This window comes from Struthio camelus, chromosome 4 (genome assembly GCF_040807025.1).
Source record: "Struthio camelus isolate bStrCam1 chromosome 4, bStrCam1.hap1, whole genome shotgun sequence".
In the NCBI taxonomy this organism is placed as follows: domain Eukaryota; kingdom Metazoa; phylum Chordata; class Aves; order Struthioniformes; family Struthionidae; genus Struthio; species Struthio camelus.
In genome coordinates, this window is record NC_090945.1 from 54,075,499 (window position 1) to 54,096,839 (window position 21,341).

Consider the following 21,341-nt stretch of genomic DNA (forward strand, 5'->3'; position numbering starts at 1 on the left):
GAAGGAGGGCGGGGCCGGCGATTGGCGCCCTCGCCAGCGGCGGCGCGGGCGGTCAGAGGTGAGGGGGGAAAGGTCGCGGCGCGCGGCGATGATGTAATGGCTTTTGTGCGGTGGGGCGGCGGGGGCAGCAGCTTCAGCCTCTCGCGCGCCGACTCGCGCCTCTGCGGCGTCCTGGGGCCGTCGCCGCCGCCGCGGGGCCTCGCCGACCCGCCGCGGCCCGGCCCGGCCCGGCCCGGCCCGCCCGGCACCGTGAGTCAGAGCGAGCGGCAGCGCGGGCCCGGGTCTCGCCGCGCCCCGCCCCCGGCCCGCTTCTCGGCCTCGCCCGGAAACGTTAGGGGCCGGCGGCGGCGGCGGGCGCTGCCCCCCACCCCGGCCCCCCGGGGCCGCGCGGTTCCCGTGCAGGGGGGAGGCGGCGCGGTGTGCGGTGGGGCGAGCAAGCCGGGGCTGCGCCGGGTGCTCCTCGCCCGGCGTGGGAAGCCGCTTGTTGCGCTGGCGAGGGAAGGCTTAGCGGCTCCCTGGGGTGCCCCGGGGCCTTGTGCGCCTAAGGACGCCGCTGGGAAACCGGCTGGGGCCTGGAGCCGAGTGCTGCGGACCGGGGCCGTCTCCGTCTGTGACCCTCTCCGGTTTAGCGTGATCAGTTCCCCGTGTGAGCTAAAGCGACTTTCTCCTGCCAAATAAGGCTCTGTGACTGGGGAACTGAATTTCTAGTTTCTCCCTGAGCTTGGTGCAGCACTACTTTGCCGCTTCGTTTCGTGTTACGGGCAGCTGTGCAGTCTGAAGGAACGTGTTCTTCTAACCCGTGCGGGAATAACACTCGTGGGCTCGGCCCTGAGTGCAGGTGTCTTTTTTCCTCTGTTGAGCTAGCGCACCTTGCTGATTTGCCTGGCTTTGTGCAAGTGATAAAATGACTAACAGAATCATAAAGTTCTGGTTTTGACCAACACCTGTACTGCTGTAACTGAAATTCACATGGCTTTGGTGGCCAAGTTGCGTGCTTTTTATGAGGCTTTGAGGAGAGAAGCTTGATTCAGGTGTTTATGTTTTTTTTTTCTTTTCCATAAATAAGGAATAGAAACTTATGTTTAATGCCTTCCTTTCTTTGTTTCCTAGGTAAAAAAAATTAAAGCCCTCTTTATGAAACTGATCCCCAGTCAAGTATAACTTTTGATGTATGGTCTCTAAAGCCCCCCACTATGCCAGCAGCTACCGTAGACCATAGTCAAAGAATCTGTGAAGTTTGGGCTTGTAACTTGGACGAAGAGATGAAGAAAATTCGTCAAGTTATACGGAAGTATAACTATGTCGCTATGGTAAGTAGGCACTTGATCTTTATCTGGCACACTATCACAAAAGCATGATGAGCTCATTTAATGTTGGTAAGTTTTTAGTAAGGTTTTCAACTTGTTTAAGTGTTACCTGTTTTCCTTGAAAGAATAATGGATTCTTAATGCTGCATTAATGGTAATGTTTTATAAACATCAAAATTCTAATCTGTTTTTTTAAGGCTACAGTTACACACAATGTTTTTCAGCTATGAAATCATTACATGTTTGAAATATATTTTTGATATTAAGAATCAACAGCATAAGCTTTTTTTGGAAAATCTTTTGTTGAAATTTTAACTCTCTCCTTGCAGGATACAGAATTTCCAGGTGTAGTTGCAAGGCCTATTGGAGAATTCAGAAGCAATGCAGACTATCAGTACCAATTATTACGATGTAATGTAGACTTGCTAAAAATAATTCAACTAGGATTGACCTTTATGAATGAGCAAGGAGAATACCCTCCAGGAACTTCAACTTGGCAATTTAATTTTAAATTTAATTTAACGTAAGTGTTAAATTTCCTTACGGTTGGATGCATGTTTCTGATGTACTGATATGAAAATGTATTATAGATTATAAAAGGTTATGCACTGTTTGGATTCCTTTTATGCAGAAAATTCTGCTTGGGTAAACACATGTGTTTTCTTCCCTCATTTCTGTGCAGACTGTCTTATTGTTTGTAGTTTAGTCAGAAATGCGAAACGATTTCAACAGAAGTTTTAAAATGATGCAAGTGTTAGCTCTGCATATTCATATTTAGTGTTTCAAAGTTTAAACTATAAAATACCTAAACTTAGCTTAAATCTTTCTGGTTATAATAAAAGTTGCATGTTGTTTCTTCATATATTTTTAAATGGATAACACAAACATTTGAAGAAAAAATACAAAGTTATCTAAGTGACTAAAAGCAGAATATGGCAACTATCATCAACAAGTTCTAAAGCATCTCCTTTAAAATAATATTCTTACTGAAAGGCACACAACAAGATCATGGTAGTATTCTAGGTAAAATACTGACAACTTGTAGCAGCTTTTCTTCTATCTAGACAACTGTAGCAGCTTTCCTTCTATTTTCAAAGTAAGTTATTCTATTTACTGAATTGGATTTTAATTTTCTCTTATAGGCTAAAAAGGGTTTGCTAAATTCTACAGTATAATTCTTGTGGAGATTTTCTGTTCAGATTTTTGATTTAAAAAAAATAAGCTGTTTTTTACCATCTGTCAGAATAGTATGCTGAAATCGTAGAAAGTGGCTTTATCAATGATAAACCTTTAAACATGAACATAACTTTCCCAGTGGAAGGAGAAACTTGCATGGAGTTCTAATTATATCTTTAGCAGGTAGTTAACAAGGTTACCAAAGCAGTATCTTGATTCCTTCCCCTCCCCCCAAGTAAACATAATCAGTCTGGCAGGTTCTCATATGGCCCAGTCTAAGTATGAGCGCAAACATTTCTCAAATTTAAACATTTTCAAGGCTTGGGTTTTTTTTTGCAATTGTATACGTGGGCTGATCACTGGAAAACTTGGTATACGTGAGTTAAAATTGCATCCTACAAAGGAACAGGTCTTTTCTTCTGCGTATAAAAACACTTCTCAGAGTCATCAGGGTTTTTATAATGAAAAAAATGCTTCTGTCTCTCCTGATCTTTCTGCTCTTCTAAACAAGCAGTGCTGTGGCTTGTCACAAATCAGTTTGGCCTGAGGAATGAATGACATGCTCTTTTTGTTTGAAGCGCTTCTTGAAAGAAAAAGAAGCGTGGGTTTGCTGTTTTGGTGTCTCTGGCCCTACTTGGCCATATAACGGATAATTTCTATCCAGCACTTACCTTAGTACATGAACAGACTAACCCTGCTAAGTACAGGAGAAAGAGGAGGGAGGAACGGATGGCTTCCAAACTCTGATCTGTGAAGAAGAGCTTGGGTTATGTTTTATTCATTTTTTGAGCTTCAAAGATCGACCTAATGTCAAGCAACTGAAAACAAAAAGTAACTTTCCATCCGTTTGTGCCAGGTGCTACATAGCTGGGACAGTTTAGTAAGGTAGGAACTAGCTACTTAATGAACTAACTTGTTACTAGTTCATTGGTGGGGATTTTATCCAAAATGGTAAGCTAGATGAATGCTGCTTAAAACAAGGATAATATCTTTAACAGAGGTAGGGAAGTAACTTTTAAATAAAAATAATTAAAAAACACAATTTTTTTCCTAAATTTCCTGTTGGGAAATGGCACTGTGCCAAGTATTCTGCTCCTAAAGCAAAACAGCTGTTGGCTGTTTCTAGAGGGTGTTTCTTTGTGTGCTATTCCAGCCAGGTCTTGTTACAGTGTATTTTAAAGAGCATAAATATTCCCCTAAACTAACTGCCCACCTGATTAGTGGAGAGCAACAAACTATAATTAGTTTTTAAATAGGCGTGTTTGTTTTGGATGGGTTCTTTAATGTGTTATGGAAATGGACAGGTGTTGGGAAGCTGATGCCTTAAAGCTGGAGAGCTAATGAGCAGCTGTGTGAGAGGGAGGAAAAAAGATGCGGCACATGTTGAGAATGTATCTCCATGTCCTGATGAATGATGACTTGCTATTAAGTATAGGAAATATAAGTCTACCACTGAATGTAATTTTCAAGTTTGATATATTGGGGTTATCTTGTCTATTTTAATTTTGAAGTTTTTTTCTTCACCAAAATTAAAACCTGTACACTGAAGAGACTTTGTAGAGTGGGATGTCGTGGTCAGTAATATGAAAATTGTCTTCTAAGTAAAGCCACGTGTTTGTTTATTCTTCAGTTAGTCATTCTATGTCTTCATTATGACAATATAGGTTGAATTTTATAATTAGAAAAAAGTCCTTGTCTGTTTCATCACAAAACTTCTAAGAACGTACAAAAATATTAGTGGTAAAGGGAAATAAATACAGTGATAAGAGGGATCAAAAACCATGCAGAACCATCTGCAGTGCCTCCTCTCCCCCCTCCCCCCCAGTTAAACCGCAGTGTGTCTGAACATTTCTGTAAACTTAATTCACAGAAACCCAGAAATGGGTAGAAAATATTGTCTACAGAATGAATACAGCACTGGGATCTGATTTAGAGTGGGCCATTCTTAGTTCTGTAGTATAACAGATTTCTTGTCTCTCAACTGTTGCATTTACTTTGTTACAGTATAAATAACAGATCTTATTTGCTAAAATATCTGTATTCGTACGTTTACTTTCCTCTGTCGACTTCACAAAAGGGGAGCCCTACTAGGAAATAGGATGAGGAGCAGGGAGCTAGGCCTTTATGAAGGAGGTAGGAATGGAGATGCTGGGAATGATCAGATGGCTAATGAAGGTTAACAAATAGTATGAAAAATGGTTAGTTTTGTAATAAACATGGAACGCAGTCAAGATGCTCCTCCTTTTATGCTAGTAAAGCCTGTGGAGTGAGTAGAAAAAAAAGAAAAGTTGTTACCAGGTTTATAATCACTAAGGTCTATAGATTTTTTTCAAAATTTTTACTTTTTCCCCTTTCTCTTTTTAGAGAAGATATGTATGCCCAGGACTCTATTGAACTATTAACGACATCTGGCATCCAGTTTAAAAAGCACGAGGAAGAAGGAATTGAGACACAGTACTTTGCAGAACTGCTTATGACATCAGGAGTTGTACTGTGTGAAGGAGTCAAGTGGCTTTCATTTCATAGGTAAATTCTGTGTGTTAAGTATTTGAATTGCCCATTTCGACTGCCCCTTCAGCCTAGAGCTTGGATTTCACACCTCATGTTTTAAGCGGTATACATCTGATATAGCACATATCTTAGCTGATGAGACTTTAAAAAAAGCTATTTGTACTGTAATACATATGATACCATTCTATACTAGGAGAGCAGAATGTACGGAGGGGTACTGGTATTTTATTTTTATGGCTGATTTCGCTGAAGGGGTAAGCCAAAAAAACATGAAACTCCTAAGCCAGCAGGTGGCATTGCATCTTTTTATTCCGCATGTGCGAGTAGTAATAGAAACAACAATAAAAGCAAACTATTTGTAAACACTTCTTGAGCAGATATTGTTTGGCTCATGGGAGAAACTGCAGAATTACCAGTGAATTGTTTTATAAAGCACTTCAGATTTGGTTTTAAATCGTCTGCTAATCTGTGCAGCTGCAAATTGCTCCTCTTAGAAGGAGAGCCATGATGAAAGTCTTAATTCTAGTAGCAGCAATGAATACATTTTACAATTTGATCTATCACGAGAACTAATTTTCCAAGTAGAAAAAGCAGAAATGAGAACTTCAAATCTCTGTGAAATTGTCAAGATATAAAAGATCTTCTAGTGTTAGTAAGATTTAAATCATTACACTTATGCAGTACTCGTTGTATAGTCAACTCCATGCCAAAGATAATTTGCACTTTTTGCAAGCAACAGTGGCTTTAAAGGCTTATTGCTGTGTAATGCCCTTATGTTGACATCTTAAATGCTAGCTGCTCAGCAAGTCAGTGAAATCAGAGCAAATGCCTCAGCTGAGACTAGGAGTTTTGTTAGTTATGCTTGTTTATCACACACGCTGCGTTGATGAGTAGTAATATGTAGCTTACTAAATTAGAAGAGAAAAACAAAACAAAAAGAACAGAACTTGTTCATCCTTAAGTATTAAATCTTGGAGGAAGGGGGTTGGGAGAGAGGAATACATGGAACCAAAGCACACGGAATCAAAGAAGGGTTTAAGTTTTTTAAATGACTGAGAAATAAGGATTGCTTCAACTTGTCAATATATTTCCATAAATAATGAACAAAAGAGGAATTTTGTTTGGGGCTCCTAAAAACGGAAAAAAAAATAGCTAAAAATATCTAAAATAGCTGAACACTACAGTCTTCAGAGAAGCTGTTAAGCATTCTGTGTGTGCTAAACAGTGTGCTGCTAACCACTATAAGTAGTATACCAGTTCTTTCACCCAGTTGCTTGCAGAATTCATCTGACTTGCTTGTTAGAAATATTTTCCTGTTATAGACTGACTTTCAAGGGAAGAAAAAAAAAAATAAAAAAACAACCAAAAACACTAGGGAGATCCACTTTGATTACCCTTGTGACATAATCTGCTCACAACGTCTTCCACTTCAGAATAACCTTATTCTGGTATCTTGCTACCAGGGTAGAGCCTTAGGAAAAGATTGGAAGAAGAAGAATATGTTTCCACACAGTTCAAATGCTGAACTGGTGAATTAAGTGTCTTTCAGCTTAAAGCCAGTATTAGGTACTCTTATATGTATATTTGTGATTTACGCTTAACTATAGTTAGTTAGGTTAGGAGAATGAGGGGAGTGGGGGTTACTTATACCTGTATCGGCAAAAGCCATCATGTTTTTGTAGCATCTACACAACATTGTTTTTCCAATATAGCTTAATAAATTTGGGGTCTAGCGTAAGTTATATGCGCAAAAGAAGACATAAGCCCTTTCTGCACTAGGGACCCTTTTTAAAGCATAGATATGTTGGCTGTGTGTGATTCTGAACTGACGTTGTGCTAGTAGAAATACAGTGCAAACTATGTGCCTAATGCCATTTTTTCCCAGTGCAGTTTGTGTTAAGTTTTTGGGGTAGCTTTACTGAAGTTTGATTGCATGTATGCTAAGATGGATTTCAGCTATGGACTTCACTGAAAATGTTTTTAAAAATCCTATTCAGATAGCTATTCCAGCAAATGTTTAGCAAATGTTTGTCAAATGCTGACTGTTTGCGCATGTTGTTTGACTGTTGTTTGAATTTGGAGGGTGCCTTGTTGGTTGAACTTGACAAGACATGTTGATATCTTGAGCACAAAATCTTGGAGTAGCGAGTAGAGTTCTGAGGAACTGAGTAAGCTAAGACTGAATGCAGAGAGTTTATTTAATGAGCATCAGTCACATAAGGTGTGCAGCAAAGAACAGTAAACAGTTGTTTCTAATGATATCTCAGGCTGATTATGGTTGTGTTCTGTCAGAAGAAACTTAAACAGTTTGACATCCGGTTGAAAATCTCCCTGCGGTATTTCTCTGAATACTGAAAAAGCTGTGCTCAATAGTTGCAGTGTCAATAGTGGAATCTAGACTTACGGTTCTAATTTGGAAAGTATATGTTGACCTCTGCATACACTAAACGTGTAGAAATACGAGGAAAATTATGTTCATGGATTACTAACTTTCAAAGAGAGAGTTATGTTAGTATTTCCTTTGCAAACAGTTTTCCTAAACTTGCTTATTTGTTTTTAGTTTAGATGATGTACTGCTAGGGGTTCTCACCAAACTTAGCAGTATTGAGCCTCTTCCCTTTCTACTTCAGGATTTGCTTTTAGAAGAGGGACAGTATCTTAATCATGACTTTAAATTCTTGATCCTACTTGCTAACTGGATTTTTCAAAGATTGTTCTGGTAGGTCAACGATCTACTGCTTCTAACCACAGCCAGTTTCTGAAAAGTTTTTGTTAATCTCCCTCTCTCACTATGTTACCATGTTATTGTTTCCAGTTTCTCAAAATGTTTTAAATACTACTGACCTGAAAAATTTGTAGGTATCCTAGGAAGTGAGGATTGGGGAAATACTTTTTTCTCAAAGTGTGAGGCTTTTGTTTTGTTTCATTTTCGATTCTTCAGTTTCCTGGAACTCTTGTGCAATTTGTTTTCTAAGCTGTTAACTTCTTAAATTCTGTGTGCTTTCTATCTCTGTGTTTGATGTAGCTGGATTGGCATCCTGACCTACTGGCAGATCTCTGTGGGCCTGCATATCTGCCAGGCATGAGTGAAGGAACTTTTGCACTCTCACCATTTCTCATATACTAAAATATCAGAAGACACTCCATTAAATCTTTTAAACATTAAATCTTAACATATTAGAATGTTTTTGAGCTGATAAAACAGGCAACCCAAATGAGAGGAGGAGGGTGCCTTGAACTTCTAATTATTGACGCTGTCAAGGAAGTCAAGAAAGCTGTGGGTGCTTGACAGTCTAACCAGTCACCAAACAAGAGCTCAAATGTTGACTGATCTGCTGAAGCTTTGGGTGTCCGTTTAAGTGCAGCATCCTTGATCTGCCTCAGGAGTCAGGTTGTGCAGACATGCTTCTTATCCCATGTTATTTTTGGGAAGCTGAAAAATTCTAAGATACCATATTTCAATGATCATCTATGTCTAACTAGTTTTTGTAAAAGTTAATCCATTGGCTCACTTCTATCTGAATATATAGCCAGTTATAAGATGGAGTAAATGGAGCTTTTTCAGCCTGCCAGGTTTTATTTCAGAGACTGTTTGTACTTCAGTAAAGTTCATAATTAATTGCCTGTCTAAATTCTTTCTGGGTAATAGGGGAAAGAAATACACTTTTGATCTTTTCCATGGTCTTGTTGCCTACAGCTGTCCATGTTTATTGAAAAACCTGTGGTTGTAAGTGTGTGCATGTTGCTGTATAGCTCCAGGGATTGTGGCTAGCTGCACTTACTAACTTTAAGTGATGATATCAGAAGTGTGAAAGCTTTATAACAAAAGGAAGCCTGTGTGCTTTGGAGTATAAACCAACCACTAACTACCTGTTAGAGGATTAGAAGGAAACTTCTCTAATGAGCTGGTAATTACATAATTGTTCACTGTGGACTTTCACCCTCCTATTAGTGTCAGCAGTGGCCAATCAAAATTTTTTGAACCAAACTTGAACTACTTTCCAACTTAGTCTTGAGTTAAAGTGGCAGTTCTTATGTCTATGTAAGCTTGGATGACTGGCACTTATTAGCCACCAAAAGTATAGTAAAAAGATTATCTTAATGTCTTGATACTGTATTGTGATTAGTAAAGTGTGGCTTGTGGTGGTTGTTATGAGAACAATGGGACTAAGTGCAGACAGCTGGAATTTAAGGAATGTGAGAGATCACTCTGAGCTAACTAAAACCAACTCTTGCTCAAGATCCAGGAGCAGTTATCTGATTGAACGCTATTTTGCAGTGGAAGGCAAATCCTGTCTGTTAAAGAATTCCATTCTTTAAATATCCTGTTCCCTTTTTCTGCATGAGGATCCTGGAATGAACTAATTTGCTATAAGCGCCAGGAAAAAATATGCAATTCTTCATCACAGTTGCAAATTAATGATCGCCTGCTCCCCCTCAATACGAAGTTTGGCTTGTTTTGATTTTTTTTGCCTAAGAGGGCTGTATGCTGATGAGGCTTTTTTTCTAGCAGGTGCTCTATTAAAGTTAAGCTCTCAAACTATTGTTTTGCTACGATTGTTTTACAGAGGATTTCAGCTGAGATTTACAATGTATCTTGTGACTCCTTTGCTTCCTGGCCAGTGGCTGCTGCTGTGGAGCTTGGAAAGCTGCCAGCACAGCTTCAAAGCACCAAATACATGGCTGGATTCATTCAACTTGAAATCCCTGTTAGTACTGGAAACTCCCTTAAAGCTTTATTACTCTGTACCTTTCCTATATCTTGTGATAACGGACTTTTAGGCAACAATCCATTCGGTCTTAGGATGTTCGAGATTTTCCCATTTCCTGTACCAAGGTGATACAAAGAACGTCATCGTATATAAAACATACAAAAAACAATTCTCTTTGTGCCTGGTATGTAAGCTAAAGCCTTGATCCTACATCAGAAGTCACCAGTCTAAGTAGGTGTTGAATATCTGCAGGATAGAAGTAGTACGGTGTCTTCAGCTGACATGTATCTTTTATATCACGTACCTTCCAGTTAAAGGTGAAAAGCCCCAGCCAAGATTTTGATTGTGTTGCAAAACTCTCATTTTTTAATATAATTCTCATGCTAGCAAGAACCAATGTGAAGTCTTAAGCTATGAATTTGGAGTTTGTAGTAGCCACCCATTCACTTGAACTTGTGGCTATATGCTAAGGTGCTATAAACAGCTTAAGCTCATTTGGCCTTCAAAAGAGGCAGCCCTGCTGTGTGTTTTTATCTCCTTTGCTGATACAAGCATTTTTAAAATTGTGTGTGAACCAAATGTAGGAAGTGATTTGGCTCAGTGCTAACTGAGTAACAAAGATCAGGGTCAGTCTCCTGATCCAGTTCAATGCCTAAGTGCATGACCAATCCTGCAAGTACAGGGATTAGGAATGAACGGAGTGAGTGTCTCTTTTTATGGCAGCTGCATCTTAAACTTGCTGAAAGTGCTTGTGCAACTGCAGCATTCGCATGTGGCCTGCTCAGACTGATTTTATGTAGCAGTTTGATCAACAATGACTGATTGTCCGTTGCTTTTTTAGAGGGTGAGCAGCCTAGCAGTAGCTGATGAGCCTTGACAGGGTGGCTATCAGTTGTGGCAATCACCATTTGACTTGTGACCTCTGCCTTCCTAGGAAAAAGGATAAATAGTCATCACTAGGAAAAAAGCCTTTATCAGCATAAAGCTTGTATTAGGTGAAGACCCAGCAATACTACCTTGTTTCAGGATTTGGCAAATACTCCTGCAGGCGGATCTCCATTTTTTTTTTTTTTTTTTTCCTTCTTCTTTCTGCCTCATTTTAGACTCAGTTGGAGATGTTTTCTCTAGAAGCTGCAGTAGGGCCATTTGCATTCAGACACTTGTTTTTATGTAAGAGTCAGTCTAAATTGCATGAAATTAAGCAAAGTGTCTTCCTGTTATTGTGTAAGTAAAGAAAGTTTTGATGTTGGAAGTGAGAGGGCTGTTTCTAAGGTATTTGCCTATATTGTTTTTGTTGTTAATTTGCAGTGGATATGACTTCGGCTATCTAATCAAAATCCTAACAAACTCTAATTTACCTGAAGAAGAGCTGGACTTCTTTGAGATACTGAGATTGTTTTTCCCTGTCATCTATGATGTAAAATATCTCATGAAGAGTTGCAAAAATCTAAAGGTAAGTACTCTGTTATATGACTCAGAGCAGACTTTGTTTTTAAAGACAGAATTTTCTTCTAAAAGATTGTCTTGTTTTCTATCCTATTTGGCTTTGATATTACCCATTAATCAGCACTTTGTCTCAAACTTTGTATATTTAATATTAAAGGCTACTAATAGAGGCAGGCAGGAGCACACATCAACTTTTATAACTGCTTACTAGTTTAAAAAAAACAAAAAAAAGCAAGCTGATACTTCATTAGTAGCTATGCCCAGTCTGTGCTGCCAGATGATAAGCCCATGTTTGGAAGTAATCCTTCACTTGAGCCATAAGAATTGATGGGTTTCATATACTCTTATTTCCTCATTGTGCAGTCCACTAAAGGACTGCAGTCGTCTTGGCAAAGGTAATGGGAACGACGATGCTGTGGAAGTGTCTCAGGAAGAGGAATGGAGTGAAGAATGCTTCAGATGGCCCCATAAGGAAAGACAAAAAGCAGCGTATGTTAAGGGACAACATGTGACTTCTAGAAAAAATGCAGTGCTAGAAACTAATCTCTCATGTCAGGCCAGTGGGGCTAATTGGCTTATTCTATCAGGCGTAAAATTTGGAGAAGACTTTATTGGACTGGAGAATGAATGCAAACTGGAACTAAGTGTGTGAAGGGGAAGACAGCAAAGTGAAGGATGCTACAGGGACTGTTACAGCTTTACTTGCCAGAGAACTGTAAGAGTCTGGACTACTACTGGAATGAGGTGCACCGCTCATCTGAGGCAGTAGATGACTTGCTGCTTTCATGGGAAGTAACCCACTTCTCTAGGCTTTCTTAATGCGAACCTAAAGGAAAAAGAGAACACTGACTGTAGTGCAATCAAATCCTGACTAAGGAATGGCTTGCCACTTCAGCATGCTGCACTAGTGGTCTGCGCGGGGTTTACGATCCTCTGTTTCTTTCTGAGATTAACCGTAGAGAATGTGTCACTTTTAAGTAGCAGCCTACTTGTATGGGAAATAAGGTGTGTAATTCCTTTTGTTAATCAAATTGATGTTAAAAATGGAGATCTCCATTCCAGTTAGCAAGAAACATATACCTACCTGTGTTCATCCAGAGTTGTTGTTACTGGGATAGTCAGCCTGGCAAATGGCTAGGAGAAACATTTTTAACCTGGTTTTCTCCAGTGAGGTCAGAAGAAAAAAAGAAATGTGCATAAACTTCAGGAGTCTTAAAAACAGAAAACCTTTCTCAGTCCTGGTGAAGGAAAGTGAAGTATCTGGTGTCTTACTGGTTGCAGTTTGCACAGAGAACAAATGTATAATCCAACTTCAATGATTTGGGAAAGGTGACAGATTTAATAAGCTTCTAGTAACAATATACATTTGGAATGGGGTTGGGGAGGAAGGGATTGTATTTCCTGTCATTTCATTAATAAATAGTTGTATGTAATCTGCATTGTTTAGAGATGCTAATGTATTTTAAAAGTCAAGAAAAAGCCTCACAGGTTTTATTTCAGTAAACATTAAGAACAAGGATGACTTTTCAGTTTAATATGTAGGCCAGCTTTCCTGTGGTAAATCTTGATCCTGTCATCTAACCTGCAGACTGGTAATGACAGAAGGGGAAGGGATGTGGACTGCCCTACCCCTCCAAAACACCAGCGATGAAATGATGGTGGACTCATTCTGTACTGAGAGCAGCTGTTTAGCAACTTGTTTCAAACATTTCAGTGTTGTGACTCTTTAAAATGCATGCGCTGTCTCCTAACATATGTCACTTTAAATCTCTATTAAATTGCAGAGAATTGAACTGCCGTGCAGTTGTCCTTTATTGACTTGTGTAAGTTATTTTTCATACGAAGTGCACTCACTTGCTGTAGCTTCCCCTCACCCATCCAAAAATGCATTTTGGCACTGAGAAGACAAATACCCTTTAGAATGGGGAAGCTGTTTGCTGCTCTTTTGTGGAGTTAAGGTAGTCTCTGAATTTGCAGTATGTTATTCTGCTCTAACTCAAATGGACATACCTGTGCTTTAGTGGCATGCAGACTGGGAATTAACTTGAAATATATTAATGCCGTATAGCCTTCCTTTTTCTTATTCTCTACAAACCTTTCTGTGTTGACAATTTCGTACCTTTTACAGTAATGGCAACTATAAATAGTGTAGATTTATAGATATAGTTTGAAACGTGCTTTAATTGTGGAATTTGTCCGAAACAATGAACTCTGGTACCAGTGCCGTGGAACTCGAGAGTTTGGACTGAATTTGCTGTTGATTATGGTAATGTAATTATAAATTATTCTGTTAACCTCTTCTTGAAAGACTGATGCTCTGAAAATCTGGAATTTTGTAGAAAATATATTATCTCTGAAAAAAGGAAAATATATATTTAACTCAGCAGGTAGAAGACTTCATATAATCCATAGCTTGTGAATCATTTTAGTTTTGTTTTCCTTTGGTTCCCCTTCTGCCATCTTCCCATTTTCCTCTCCTAAGAGAAAAATATTCTTACCTGGAATGCAAAAATCTTGTCTGAAAGAGAATCTCAATAGCCTATTAATCTTCCGAAACAGCTGGGTTTTATTCTGTAATTCTTGCAGTTATAGACCAAGAAGTTTCTCTCAGAAGTAGTGATACATATATACACCATTAAAAGCACTATTTCCAAAACATTCTTCTCTAGGCCACTGTTACTGTAAATGCTGATTTATTACATCTTATGTGTTCCAGAACTTGCAGCCAGTGTATAAATATCATTGAAGAAAAACCCTTGAATAATAAAAATCAAAATTATTTGAAGCTGGTGTAGTCTTAGAGCTAGAAGAATCTGATGATGAGGCACTGTTCAGTCACTGCTAGTAAAGGGCTTAGAAGCAGCAAATGGTATCGTAAAAGGCGGCAGGCTTAACAGCAGTTGCCAACGCTGACAGCTTGTTACTGCAGGTCAGAGAGCGGAGAACGTCCATGTATCTGAGGTATTCTTTCTTTTCTGTCCACCAACCCTCAGCCCTTTTTGTAAGGGTGTAAGTTAAGTAACTGAGTTAGCATGTATGCAGCATTCAAGTGCTGTATACAAGCAAGTGAAGAAAAGAAGCTAGATTCTCTACTTAACTAGCTGGGGTACAGACTTAATCTCATCTTAAACTTCCATAAACTATGCACATGCTGCTCCAGCTAGAATAAAACTAACCATAGCAATACCAGAATTTCATGTTGGTTCATAGGTGTGTTACTTGGGAATTTTACTACTTTTACAAGAAAATAAAAACCTAGACTCAAACTTGTAGGCATAAGGTTCATAGAAATTTTCATAATATATCTTTTCAGATAAAACTTGTTGTTACTCTTTGAGTTTTAACTTACACTGTTACACTTTTGCCTCTTACTGCTTCCTTTCCTACCCTTGAAACAGATTAAGGGTGTGAAGACAGGTGAACTCAAATACTAGGGAGTTTTTTTTAAAAGCATAGCCTCTGTGCTATGTTTTTGGCTTGCAGGGTTTAAAGTTGCACTAAGGGACTTGTCTTTTTCCTTTCTAGACCATAGTGTACCTACATGGTTTTTAGCCTCTTGCCAGTAGCTTTAATGTCTTAATCATAACAGATCTTAAACAAAAACTATTGTACGAAATTATATTACCACAGTGTAGTTCATGGTATTAAAAGATCACAGTTACAGTGTATATCACAGATCAGTTTAAGGATATACATGCTATCTGTAAAAACAGACCAGTTTGAGAGGTTTGCTCCTGCAAGTGGCGGTTGTTACCGTTTTTTTGGCACTAAGATGGAGGGTTAATTTAGCCACTGTGCAATTTAGGGAATAGTCTTACCAGATGCTGCCAAGGCTTTCACATAAGTTACACTTAGGGAGAAAAATTGCTTCAAAACCACTGAAAGCTGTAGCTTTGAGAGCGGGTTGCTTTGCAGAAGCTTTGCAGTCATCTGCAGAGATCTTCAATCTTTGGAGCTGTCATTTTAGAACTTGTATCAACATTCAAAGAAGACAATACTGCTTTAAATGGTTCCCTTTTCTATATGAGCTGTTCATATCCTTTTATGTCCTTACAGATATAATGTGACTGTTTTAAAGACTACTAAATACACATCTGTCTAAGAGAAAAGCTGACTGTGCCTTTGTCTTTTAGTATTTTAAACTGATTACAAGACAGTGAGGTTTTTTTTTGTGTGTGTTTTTTCTGCCCCCTTATGGTAGTTAACCAAACAAACTTTAAATTTTAAGAGGATACGAATGTCCTGGGGAGAGGGAGTGGGCTTTTTTGACTTTAGCAGCCTGGTTTCTAAATGCCTGCTGTGTAACGTTTTCCTGAACTCCCTGGAGTGTTCTGGATGCTTAAGATAACTCTTGAGGTTTTTGTGAGGGGAAGTGAAAAACCCTCAGCTTAATTATGAAAGGTAAGTGGAAAGAAAAATGGTCTATTTCAAAGGAAACTTAGATACTTTAACGCATGGAGGCATATGTGCATCTCATTCATAAGCGCTTGAATTCCTGTGTTTGCAGAACAACACTTTTACCTTTTAAACTGTCATTGAAATAGGAGTATAGTAATGCTTTGTTTTGTTCATCTTCATTGCCTGTCCTTTCAACTTTCTGAAGAGATTGTTTCGTTAAGTAACGACTTCTGTTTACTGGAGAACCTGGAGCCTGAAGTAGTAGAGTGGTTGGTCACAACTAATGCTGTGCTTAGGACTGACACAGAACTCTAACGCTGCAGTTGATACTGAGAACTTGATTCTCCAGGTGTGTGTTTATCTAGCATACTGACTGTTTCAGCTACTGTGCCAAACTTTAAAATATACATAAGGTTGTAAGTCCTGTGTACCAAGTTTTCCCAAGTATTGCAGTTCAGTTCTTTGATTCATATTTTTTCTGCCGTTAACAGTAATGTTTTCTTTTTCAGGGTGGATTACAAGAAGTGGCTGAGCAGTTAGAGCTGGAAAGGATAGGACCACAGCATCAGGCAGGATCTGATTCTTTACTCACAGGAATGGCCTTTTTCAAAATGAGAGAAGTAGGTGGACATATTGGTTTATCTTCATGATAGTAACTTGCTGTAATAGTCAGATGGGGTTGCTGCTTCTGATAAGTTTGCCATATTTTAAGGAGGTCTCAGCAGGGCTTAAGGGGCCACTGCTTTCTTAACAAAACTAAGACCACCTATGTTTTCCCTAGGGTAAGTGTGAACCAGCACTCTTTATTCCTTAGCTAGCTGAAGCAAGTGAGTATTGCTTCCTATTTCCATCTTATGCTTTGCTTTGGGGGTGGCGTTTTTTGCCTCTCTGTTTTGCAGGCTTTCTTTTTTAGGTGGCTGTTGCAGCGCATTATGAGCAGCTGGAGCCAGATACAACATCCTGCTGGATGACCATACTCAGGCTGCCTTTTGTGGAGCTTCTGCTCACTGTAATACCCAGCTGACGTGCGCTGCTACTTGTGACAGGCCCAGTAGGGGGGAAAGAGCAGGTCTGTCTGCGTTAGCCGCTTTTATCTGAACTTGCAGGCTTCTTACAGGAATATTAAATATTGACTTGCAAGGTGCTACGGAGAATGTCCGTATGTCTGTTCCTTGCCATTGAGTAAAGCACAGATAAACCAACATAGATTCTAAAAGGTTAGACGTCAGTCAGTTAATTCAAGGTTCAGGGCAAGGGAAGTCAGGTCTTCTAAACTTAGCCTGTCCCTGCTACTCCTCTGCGTATAACAGGAAGATATTAGGGTATTTTATATTAACAGAACAAACAAATGTTGAAAAGGCCTCTTCTGAAAGCAGTTGAACAGGGTAAGTGCCAGTGCATCTAAACATGGCTTTCTGCCAGTGATTCAGTCTCATTAACAAAGCTGATTGCAGTAGCAAACCTCATCTTTTCATAAGGTGTAGTATTGCATCCTGAGGTTTCTACCTTCTGCAATCCAGCCTGCGGTATGAGGGAGAAATTGAGCTTGAGTTTCTGACAGGTTCTGGTGGAAGCAAAAAATGAGAGCTGTGATTTAATACTGCTGAAACTGTTTAAGTTGTCAAGTATGTCATGGACTACAGTTGCAACAAAGGATTGTGTTTCTGGTATGATCCGAGCAATCTGGTACTGCTATCTGCACTCTGCCCAATATTGTTAATCTTTCACTCTTGAATTTGAAACAAAATCCAAAGCAACTAAAGGGAATTAGCAGTAATAATAGTAATCATACCTAAGATACCATTTCAAGTTTGGTAGAGATAAGGTTCAAACCCATGATCATTTATTTAATGAAATTTAGTCTTCGTTACATGACAAATAAACTTATTGAATTTGTGTACCAAGCATTCTTAATTGGACAAGTAGAAATCTTTGAATTTAGTGCAAATCACTTGCTTAATGAAGCCAACAAAGATGGGTTGATTATGATGATTTTTCAGAGATGCTTTAAAAACCTGGCATTTCTAAATAAGAAAGCAATAATCATCATAAAGAAATAGACCTAGTGTCCTTTTTAAAGCCTTTTCAATAGAATTGATTGTTTAATAATGTATCTCTTAGTGGAAGAACATTGTTTTACGATGTTTTTAAAGGTACAAAATATGTTACTGATCACTGTTAAGCAACTTACTTGCTGGGATTTTGGGTCCCAGCCAAAAAGTTATTGATCTTTTTCTTCCCTTCAAAGGTACAATATTGATGCTACAATAGTAGACCTCTGTGGGTTTGGGGTTTTCCTGTTTGTTTTTTAAGAACAGCTGGACAGCTTTAAAACTCTTTAAACTGAGGTTCCTTTAATTCCTGCAGTACCGCATTCTCCATCTGGACAGTGCTGCAAAGAGCAAAGTTTAAAGGGAGAGATTTCTTAGACTCTGCATTATATAGAGATGTTCAGGGTTACTGTGAATTTTTTTTAGAGTGGATAATTTTTTTGTGTATATGGTTTTTGTTTTTTTTTTAATTTTTATAGGGTAGATTGTCTCTTTACTTGAAAACCTAGACCTGAAAGCTAGAATATCACAGAGTTTCATATGGCTTCTAATGAAGGGTTCTTTTGGTGATTTAGACTTGCAAAGTCTGGTGTAAGCACAGTTTTAATACAAAATTTGCTTTAATTTGCTGTTTCCTTTTAAACCAAGTCCCCCTCAGTAATGAGAAGCTAACCAGAAAGGCATCTTCCTGCTTTTCTCAAAACTCCGTAATGGGTTTTGTGCTCAACATCCCTCCCAGCTCTTGCCTCCCTGCAACAAACAAATTTGTAATATGAATCAGGATGTATCTCCTTTTCAAGATAGACTGATGAAAACCTCACACCAAGGAGTAGGCAGAGTAAGGAAACCTGTGAAGAATACAAGGCATATGCCTTTTGCAAGAAACCTACACAAATCAGTTGGAGAAATATATTTGCGCTTGCAGAAAAATGAGTGATGACTGAGATAATACAGAATCATCAAAGCTTTGCATTTGGACATTTCATCAGGAAAGATGCATGGGAAAACTGACTGGATTCCTTGCTTGGTGTATTTTAAAGAATCGTGCCATATATCACATTTTGACCTAAAGAGATTAAGTATGTTATGTTAATTGTGTCATCTTTTGTATCTTGGGATTTGATATGTGATGCTAAAACCAAAGTAACTTTTTTTAGGCCTTTGTGCAGTTTTAATCTAAGCTGAACTTTTTCTTTGGCAATAATTCATGTTTGTCTTTTAACTCTTTAGATGTTTTTTGAAGATCACATCGACGACGCCAAATATTGTGGCCACTTATATGGCCTTGGTTCGGGGTCATCTTATGTACAAAATGGCACAGGAAATGCATATGAAGAAGAAGCCAACAAGCAGTCATGACAAGAAATGAAAGACCATCTTTTTTGAGCTCCACGTGCTTGTATATAGGTTTTATCTCTGGTTGAACCCCTTGGACAATAAGGCTTTTTTCCCCCCTTTCTCAGCACACGTTCTTTTCTGCCTTTCTATGTACTAAACCTGACTGTTCCTATCACAGATTTTGATCTTAATATTGATATGTAGAATTTTCTGGGTCACTTTTGGCCTCATAGCTAGCCCGTTTGTAAAGAAGCATGTATAGGATCAGTGTGGCAGAGAGAAGGGGAAAACTAAATCATAATGAATAGTCTGGTAAACTTACCTAGTTGGTCTTAGTTTTTTTGTCTCTTCCTCTCCCCCTCTTCCTTCCTTCTCCAAATTAACTAGCACTGATTATAACTAATTTCCCCATTCTTGTCTGTCCCTTCCAGTATGCAGGCGTTTTAGCTATTCAAGATTGTGGACCATCAAATTTGCACTTTAGAGAGCGACTCTGACTCAGATCCTCTGTTTTATTTGAAGTTTTTTTTTTTCTTTTGCCCTCAGCTAGAAAACAATCGTTTGCCAAGTTCAGCAGCTTCAGTCTGAATTTCCTTGGTATCAACCTGTAGAACATGACTCATTTGCTGAATAACCTGCATTTGTTCAAGCAAAACAAACTACTGAAATCATAATAACTGCTGTTATTTTACTAGTGTTCAGTCATCATCAAACACATCCTGCACATGTCAGCTTCTGGTTGGCCTGCTGCTTTAAAACCGTTCTGTGATGGGGGAAAGATGTTTGAAAAACCAGCTTTACACCCTTCAGGAAAAGAACAGCTATGACTCTAGCATTTTTGCCATTAAGCTGAGAGTTGAAGGACATTGGAACAGTAAGAGTTTTGTAATGGCACACTTCCCTCAATTAACTTCCTAGCTTTTATTCTAGTAATGTATACCCCAAATATTTTTTATGAAGTCATATTTATTATGTACTTGATTTGATGATTTTTGAAAGTCAGTTTAAAGATAAAACCCAAAGATCTGAAAAAATACTATTTAATTGAATTATTAAATTAGAAGAACAATTAAATCGTGCTTTTTTTGTAGTTGCTACAAAGACAGATGTTACAGAGATTTGTTGTAAAACAACAAAATATAAATAACTTATAGCTAATAAAGTTACCTGAGGAGTGTAATGCTAGTTTATTTTTGAGTATATCTTAGCAATATATTTTAGATATATTGTTTTAAAGGACCCTAAAGTAAGTTCTTAACCCTGCATAGCCTGTGTACGGAGCAGTTGTGCAGGAAGGATTTTTGGTATTGAATAGCTAAATACTAGCCTGAAATGATGGAATGTGCGACATTGTGTGCCTGTGTGTGTGTGCGCGCGTATGTGTGTGCGTGTTCTACACTGAAATCAATAGTAGAAAGATCTCCAAATGTTCGCCAAATTATTCTGTTTTACCTTGTACTTCAACAAATTCTTTTTTTTCATTGAGTTACAATGATGTAACTAGGTGGTCCTTTTTAAAACAATGAATTATTTGCATAACAGAGGGTATTTGTTTTTAAAGCTTTTGTAAATAAAGGCTTCAGAAATGTTTTCTTACATAACTACAGACTGGTGCTTTTGTTGCAAATTTTTGCCTAGAATGCGTGTATTATATTCAGTTTAGTTTTGTATACTGTTTTGTTTAAGCACAATAACTCTCTTTCAGATGTTTGTAAAATTGTCTAGTTCCCTGCTCCCTGACCGATTCCACCATCCGTTTGTTGCTGTTAAGAGAGGAGCAGAATTCTTGTTATAGGCTTCCAATTATTTCATTCCTACTGACCTGAGTTGCTGGAGTGGTGAATACAGTCTACTACTGAGGCATGCAAATCCCATTAGTAATTTCTTTTCATACCTTGATGCAGAAAGTGATGTGACTTATTTTATTTTTTTACTCTAGCTGTCTTTGGCTTTCATGAGAAGATATCTAACAGAGAAATGGATGTGCATCTTTACTGTGATATCCGCCCGAGTCCCTTCACATTTGAACTATAGGCTTCAGTGGAAGTTTTGCGTGCACAAGTAACGAAGTAACCCCTGAAGTTCGATACATTGTTTAAAATCTTAGTAGCTTTGCCTAAAGCATCCTGATACAGCTCTCTGTGGTTAACTTTTGAAGGGAACGACTTCTTTACAAGAACTTTGGGTTTTTGTTTTGAAGTAACTTTTCAATTGTGGACAAAGGAAATCTTTAGAGGCTTCTGAATATGTGTTTACAGTAGAGTTTCAGTTGGGATTAGGCAGTGCTTTTGAAGTGACTGCTGGGCTTCCCACATGCTGTGCTTTGCTTCACATCGTGAACCTGTCAGAGCTGGCTCTCGCTTTGGAAAAAGCTAACCCAAAAGGTATGCACCAGGTGTGCA

General features: G+C 38.7%; 1 protein-coding gene across 4 annotated transcripts; it reads left to right on the plus strand.

The window, feature by feature from the left end:
• Positions 1-27: 27 nt before the first annotated feature.
• On the plus strand, positions 28-20,547 carry CNOT7 (CCR4-NOT transcription complex subunit 7). Of its 4 annotated transcripts, none has more exons than XM_068942781.1 (7): positions 28-58; positions 1,111-1,310; positions 1,637-1,830; positions 4,848-5,009; positions 11,015-11,159; positions 16,060-16,170; positions 18,832-20,547. In XM_068942781.1, the coding sequence occupies exons 2-7, from the start codon at positions 1,194-1,196 to the stop codon at positions 18,958-18,960; spliced, it is 858 nt and encodes a 285-aa protein (XP_068798882.1). In that variant the 5' UTR covers positions 28-58; positions 1,111-1,193; the 3' UTR covers positions 18,961-20,547. The 4 variants fall into 4 exon arrangements, with proteins under 4 accessions (XP_068798882.1, XP_068798881.1, XP_009664165.1 ...); XM_068942780.1 differs by lacking the exon at positions 28-58 and adding an exon at positions 170-249; XM_009665870.2 differs by lacking the exon at positions 28-58 and adding an exon at positions 412-646.
• The last annotated feature ends 794 nt before the right edge of the window (positions 20,548-21,341 follow it).